This window comes from Diadema setosum, chromosome 10 (genome assembly GCF_964275005.1).
Source record: "Diadema setosum chromosome 10, eeDiaSeto1, whole genome shotgun sequence".
In the NCBI taxonomy this organism is placed as follows: Eukaryota; Metazoa; Echinodermata; class Echinoidea; order Diadematoida; family Diadematidae; genus Diadema; species Diadema setosum.
The window spans coordinates 22707194-22715104 of record NC_092694.1 but is presented as its reverse complement, the minus strand read 5'-3'; the positions used below and the strand labels follow the sequence as shown (position 1 = coordinate 22715104).

The 7911-nt window shown below is 39.9% G+C and overlaps 1 protein-coding gene across 1 annotated transcript; it reads left to right on the top strand.

Moving 5' to 3' along the window:
* Positions 1–246: 246 nt before the first annotated feature.
* Positions 247–3237, top strand: LOC140234284 (uncharacterized). Its single transcript, XM_072314345.1, has 2 exons — positions 247–353; positions 1319–3237. The coding sequence occupies exon 2, from the start codon at positions 1340–1342 to the stop codon at positions 3116–3118; it is 1779 nt and encodes a 592-aa protein (XP_072170446.1). The 5' UTR covers positions 247–353; positions 1319–1339; the 3' UTR covers positions 3119–3237.
* The last annotated feature ends 4674 nt before the right edge of the window (positions 3238–7911 follow it).

Genomic DNA, 7911 nt, shown 5'->3' with positions numbered 1-7911 from the left:
GAAATGTAATACATGTACCAGTGATCTCTTATCTGTCACAGTGCACTCCCTGTACAAGAATCTAAAAAGTTCATGAAATGAATGTGGAGTCTTTGCGACGGTACATCGCAGTGACAAAGTTTCCAAAAGCGGGACACCGGTTTCTCCGCTCCGTATAGATGCAGTGCAACAGCAGAGTGCCACAGCACAGGTTTCAAGTCTGCCCTCTACGGTAATCTCGAGATTTGGGTTTTCCCCGGAGCGGAAGTCGCATCCAGTTCGATTGTCAGGTACATTGTAGCAACAAAGTGATTGTTGTGTAGCACATAATCGAAATACAGTAGAGCGAATGCGTCCATCACTAACCCAACTCGGTAAGTTAATCACGACACATATAAAGCCTCAAGTTACTGTGATGCGGTAGATTGAAAGAGGTGTTGAACGTTGATCAAAGCTGGGTATGTCGTTGCAAAGTAGTTGTATACAGTACACGCGTACGCTTTATCTTCCAGGGAGGATGGAACACACGAGTCTCGTTCTTTCCACCTTCCCGGTTCTTCGTCATTGTTTGTCTGCTGTGTTTCACCGAGTATTAGATATGGATAGAAAGAATGCAATGGCCTACCTACGGTTTATACTTTAATGATTGCTTCGATTGGCAGGCGTTAGATTCACTATTGGTGAAATAAGCTTGGCGAAAAAGGAGCTGCAATTTTCCTTCTCAAAATTACACTTTAATTAGATGTTATAGAATTGGGGTATTTTGAATTTAGTTCATTGCTGACCGAAAGTGAGCGAAGCTCGTCAATAGTAAAGTATAGTATAGTCAATGCCTGTAAAATATTGACCCAACTAATAAAGGCATATCAATTCAATGTGATATCGACCAAACACACAAATTACTCTCTGTATAGTAAACTGGCTTCACTCTGACAACTGTCTGATCTGAAGGTGTAAAAAGTTGATGGAGTCCAGCTTTGATAGCTGCAGACTTGTGCTGTACACAATTCAGAGGAGGTGGGAATCAAGAGAATCCTCTCCCGTCTCCAGCATGAATCAAAACGTTGCTAGTATTTCATTTCCGCTAATTTTGTGTTGATCTAATGACTGTCTGCAAGGTGACATTCGTCTGTTTGCTTGTTTTGCTGTTGGTGTTGTAGGCTTTGTAAAATCCTTTGTCTTGTTTCCATTTTGTCCTTTCTCAAATGGAGACGGATTCTGTTAATTATCTAAAATTTAATTATAAGCATACAGAGATAAAAGAAATGTATGACCTTGGGTGATGTAAATTCTGCAGTGAATGCTTATAAATACCCTCTCTCTCTCTCTCTCTCTGCAGAATTGACTGAGGAAGACAATAATGGCCGCAACAAGTTCCAACATTTCTAAACTATCCAGGGGACAGCTGCGTTCAAATTCGGTTGCCCCACAAAACGACCATTCTGGATCTTTCTGTCTAGATGACGTCATATCGAGAACAGAGCTATCTTTCATCAAGGATTCAGAACATTTTCAATCTCTGATCACTGATGGGTTTGTAATAAAGTCGCCGATTGCTTCTAACGAACTACTACGAGTGCCCACTGACTGCATGAGCAATGACAGTTTGGCAATCAGCAGCGAGGGTAATACTGCATCAGAAGAATCCCGCACCCATTCCGGGTCGATTGAGAGAACTGAGGGTCACACGGACCACCTGGTTCATCCTGTGCATGGAGGGATTAAACAACAACACAATCAAAATCTCAGCAAGGAACATTTTTGCAGATCCTGTTGGAAGTCAGTTTTCCGAGGATGCGTCTGTCCCAACAGCGAAATGCGTCGTGAACTCTTGCTGATGTCGCTTCAATCTGACGGAGCGATAGGGAGAATTGGTAGGGCAATCCAGACAATGGCATCAGGACAGACAGAAACTGATCGAGGCTCTGTCAGCAGTCAGCTCGATTCAGCCGAAGAGGAGATTAAAGCCACTGCGGACTTGATGATCCAACAAATCAAAGACGAAACAAACGACATGCTACGTGAAGTGGCACGCCTCCGAAAGGCTACTGACATCGCGCAATTACAGCAATTGCAGAAAAGCATGCAAACACGCAGAGACATTATGGTCAAAGCTGCCACGATGGGTGGCACTAACAATGGTACTGTTGATGTTTACAGGCAGGCGAAAGACCCAATGCTGAAAGCTCTTAATGTTTGTGCTGAAGGAGGGGCCATCGACAGAATCCAGGACCTTGGCATTAAAGTCAAATGGACTGTTCCCACAAGACAAGAGGTCGGAAGCTTGGTGGAGGAAACAGGGTGGAAGCTGTTTGCCGAAATCGACATTCCCTTTGATAAGAGAGAAGAAATGCAGGGTATGACGTCACTTCCGGGCACTCGTTTGGCTGTTGGTTACAAACATGGTGGCGTGGACATATTTACGTACGGAGCGCTTCGAATGCGGCATCAGAAAAGAATTCTGGAAGATATGCACATCATTGATCTTGTGTCCACTCCTTCAGGAAGTATCATCATTTATCCTGGTTATGGAGATATTGGTGAGTTCGACATGGATGGCGTGAAGCTGAGTCAGAAGTTTGATGCCCCCTCATCCGAAGAGCATGTTTCGTTGTCAAGGACAACCGATGGACGTGTCTTCATGGGCTACCCAGAGCGTAACATGATATTTCAGTTCCACCATGACGGTGGCGCTGTGCTGAAAACCATCTCGATGGACGGCGAGTTCAAGCCTCATCAGATCGACCTCACTGCCTCTGGCAAGATTGTTGTGAAGGACAAAGAGGGCATACGGGTCATTGACGAGGCATCCCAGGAATCCCTTGCATTAATCACGGTGGAAAAGGGACAGTTTGCATATGCTTCGGTTGACACCAAGGACAACATCTATGTCGCCAAGGTAAACGGAAGACGGCGCATGGCCTCCATTAATGTGTACAACACCAGCGGAGACATCGTGGAAAACGTAACCGATGAACTAATAGTGAACACCGTGAGCACATGCGGGCGTTTAAGCTTTTGGCTGAGACTTGTATCCATCTCCCCGTCTGTTCTGGCGGTATGTGACGGCACATGTATATCCATTTTCCGTAAAAAGCCAAGCATCATTGATCTGGCAGATGACATTGAGAACTTGTAATAATAGCTATGTACCCCGGCTGTAAAGCCGTAACAATACAATACCCATCACATTTTTTTTTTTTCAGTATGAGAGAATTTCTCCTATTGAATTTTTGCCGAAAGGAAATTTAGCAATTGTATCGCGTAGGACTATGTGTGCTTAAGTTTTAGATATCATGTTTCGATTTTCTTGTATAATTGTCCTCAAAATGGGGAACATCTTTTCTCATATAGACAAGAGGAATGCTATACAATCATGTATAGGTTTAATGTATGTAATGATATCGAGACTCATTGTTGTTCCGATCATTTCGAATCAGCTCAGGAAAGTGAGTACTGTGTCACAAATGTACACACAAGTAGTTATGTACATGTATCAAGGCTGTATGCATGGTTGTTTTAATGTGTATGTACACGGGGTGACCAGATTAATGGAGAACATTCTATATGATATAGATTATAGTACATACAGGCTGACCAGATCAGTGGAGAATTTTCTAGGTGGTATACAATGTAACTACAGTACATGCATGTGACAGGAAATACATTATAGCTCACTCAATCTAGAATGATTTCACCCATTCCAGAATATTCTGGGAAGTGCTAACATACTTGGCTGAGTGAGGCACTGTCCTTGTAGCCCAATGTGATTGGTAGTTATTTTTGGTAGGCTGTTATGCACATAGTTAGGCAGTGAGTCAGCTAGGATTTCTGGAAAAGTCTTGAACTTGCTAGTATACAAGTATGTGGCCCCAGGTTGGAGAAAATTACAGAATGTTCAAGAAAGGGGTGAATGGATAGTATATAAGCCGGAGAAATTCTGAGGTAGGCAGAGTACCCAACACCTCTGCTCTGAGAGTTACGTCACTTCTGGCTCAGAAGCGACTTGTTATAGTCAGTCCTGTGTTACCTGCTGACCTGTTATGTTTGTGGAGATAAGGCCTGGCAGACATTTTGCCTGCAGAGAATTAATTTGCCTACGTTGGAGATAGACTCCATATTTTAATGTAAACGGACATTGCTACGGCAAAGCTGTGACAGGCTGGATTCCTAGTGGACAATATAAAGTGAATCATCATTCAACGCATCAACTGGACGTGGTCGTCATAACGTTTGGATTCTGCACGTTTCGCCGTGGACATATATCGTGGATTTTACCCCGGATCTATACCGTGGACTATCGTAACCTGCGCGGCTGCGCCTCTGGAGTTAACTCCAGAGGCGCAGGTTACGATAGTCCACGGTATAATTACGTCGGAGGAATCATTCACCAGTGCGTCAAGGATCATTCGTCTGTGCATCGCACATTGTATCTGGACATTTTCAAGGGATTACTTAATACGTGTAAGTGATTCCACTACTGATTTATAACTGTTTCTATTGATCATTATTGCACTGATGTAAAAACCGATTACGAGTCTGTACCCACAATATCACTGTTAATAAACCGCCTGAACATTAGTTGATTGTTTCTTTTGTGCGATCATTCTCAGAGTGATTTTGGTCGTAACAACTGTTAAGTCACTGCCCTTGATTGTGGAAGAATGTGTCACCTACTTTTATTCACTACTTCCCATCATTCATGGCTACTTATTTAAGATTTCTACGTAGTACCCTTCTGACCCAGGAAATGTTGATGGAATTTTACCATTTGTGGCATTAAGTCTTTTTTTTTTCTGTTGTAATGAGATTGATGTGTGTCTTTTTCTTTTCTTTTTTCCCCAAACAATCTGAAATGTAGGTAATTCTTTTGATCAAAGATGCCAAATGTGGTTGAACTGATTTCAGGAATTATTGGCTTGTAGCAGACCTATATTTGTCCCTTCCACATCCAAATTCACGGAGAGGGCTGCAGTCATGCAGTTGCCGAATGACACGTTTTCAAAATATTAACTGTAATTATATACAATAGTCTGTACCACTGCTCCAATCACTTCCAGATGTGAGACGATGGAGTGATGTACTATTTTGTTGTTATCACCATATTGCTGATGCAATGTACATTTATTTATTTATGCTTCATTACCATTCTCAACACTGAAAAAAAATAAACACCATAAGAGAAAGAATCACTGTTAGTTCATTCTTGAGTACAAACTACAGATATATGGCACCTTTTTAGTTCCCCGATACCAGAAAGATTGCAGCATATATCGAAGGGGAATTTTCCTCAAATACATGTATAATGTGGGGCCTGTGAATATAGAAATACATGTATGTATAAGTAGAACGCATCAATCAAGTTTGAGAAAAATCAAACGATCTCTTCAGAAGTTGTGGTTTAGCCACATGACGTCAGGGCTTGGTAAAAATACTACCAAAGACACACGCACACAAAAAACAACAAATACATTGTATGTGATGTCCCCATGGGGGAACAATGTTAAAATGAAATATAAAGAGAATCCAAATATTTTCAAATTTTACCATGGCAGTGAAAGAGCATGTGACATGTGATACCTCCTTCAAGAGGTGGGGGAGTACTATTGCCTTTTGATGTAAGCATCCGTCATAAGAAGTCGGGGGAATATGAACTTTTTATAAGAGAAATGTCATTTTGTGGTATTTTGTTTATACATACAGTGTATATATTGTGTTTTCTCTTCATCGTTCTCCTACTGTGACAATATGACTATTGCAGCCTTATCCAAGGATGATGGCACATGGATTAAACCAACTCTTTAAAAAAAAATATATATACCTTTCGAACAGATTGTGTTCCTCTGATATATTTCTGCATTTAATTTAATTTCAGTCATTGTTCTTTATTTCCATCAATGAAATGAAATATCTAATGCAAGGTGATACACTCGTCAATTATTCAACTGTTAAACGGTTTGGACACATCACTAAGTGTACCAAATATATGTATGTGGATGATGATGTAAAAAAAAAAAGAAATGCACACTTTGCAATTGTACCAAAAAGTAAATAAAGACATGATGACAATGGAAATGTGTGATCCAACAACAACAACAGAAACAACAACACCAATATACCATGATAACTTATATTATTATTTGATGCTAATGGTATAAAAGCATAAAATCATTAACGGTGCAGTACTTGATTTTTAAAGGGACTGTACAGTACTGGTTGAGGTGGGGATTCAGGTTTATAACATTTCTAGGTGAGATAATGAGAAATCTCTTATGAAATATGAAAGCATGTAATTTTAAGAAGGATTCAATGCTTATTTGATGAAAATTGGTTTTCAAATGGCTGAGATATCCAAATTTAGTGATAATAAAAGGCGACAGGCCACGCCTTTTATTAGGATCTCTTTGTTTCACCTTGTTTTTGGATATCTCGGCCATTTCAAACCCGATTTTCATCAAATAAACTTTTGATACTCCTTAGAATAACATTGCATGCTTTTTGACATCTCATAGAGTGGTTTCTGAATATCTCGCAAAACGTTAAAAGCTAAATCCTCACCTCAACCAGAACTGTACACACCCTTTAAAGTACAAACAAGTACAAACTCAAGATAACATAATTATACAGAACAGACACTATTCATTGGGCCATGTGTACCAGGAAAATATGATAAAACAGTACAGGTGGTAAGCAAAATAAACAAAGTGCACGTATGAAAAAAAAATGTAATACGCAATACTGCACAATTTAGAACGAGGAGAAAAGAGAAGGGGCAGAGAGGAAAGGGAGGAAAGGACAGATCTGTTAACACTCCACCTCAAGGACAAGTGAAAATATAACACAACATATTACATGAACAATATCGTTATCTAAAAAAAATATATATATATATATATTTTCAGTTTATATTTAAATGTAGGGCCTAATAAACTTAGAGGATTCTCTAATCAGGCCCGTAGCCAGGGGGGGGGGGGGTGCGTCGGGTGCGTACGCACCCCCCCCCCCCCAAATTCTGAAAGGTCCACTTTTTCATAATAACGGTTTGTAGCAATTCTCAAGATAACAATCCAAATAAATATAAAGACACATTATATGCTACGTAAATGTGGAAGAGTACGTTTAACAATGTTAAAAATAATTGTACGAAACCCTTTTGTTGTATGAACCATCGGATCGTCCCCATGCACACAAACACAAATGTTATGTATCAATTTGTGCGAGCTATTATTATATTGGCACTGCATGCCATGGCCCTTGGCGCGTGTGACCGGTGTTTTTTTTTTTGTTTTTTTTTTTCCACTGGCCGCCCGAGTACGTGCGATTCGTGGATGACATTGAAGTTGACACTTGCATTTTTTCACAGGAACAGAGGTAAGTGGATGAAAATCTAATAGCCTCAAGTTTACATATATGATAAAAATTAAAGAAATTTCCTCGAAATTACTATAATCGAAAACCTGAGACATTTTATATCTACGTCTCACAAAGATATAGTAGGAAAAGCCTGAATATTGCAAGAGCTCCGGAGTAAAAACAGTCAGTGAAAAACCCTATGTATGATAGCATTGTGAGAGCGTTAGACTGCATTGTGACGCATCGTTATTTAATTTACATTCTTTATTGATATATTTTTATAAATATCTCAGGTAATGAGTCGGATTGGATTACAATTCTCACTTACAACCTTGTAGAAGTCTGAGTCAACAGTATCACACAGTACTTCAAGACGTATTATAGTACAAACGATTTCTTGAGCCTGCACCGTTTCAGGCTCTGTTCTGGATACGGCGGTAGAAACTCATTCTTTTTTGTTGTTTATTTTATCATTATTTACTAATCTCTTTTCTAACTTACAGGTAGCGGATTTCTTTGCAGGCCAAATTCGGAAATGTAGTGTTGATTATTACTTATACATTTTCTCATGTTGTGACA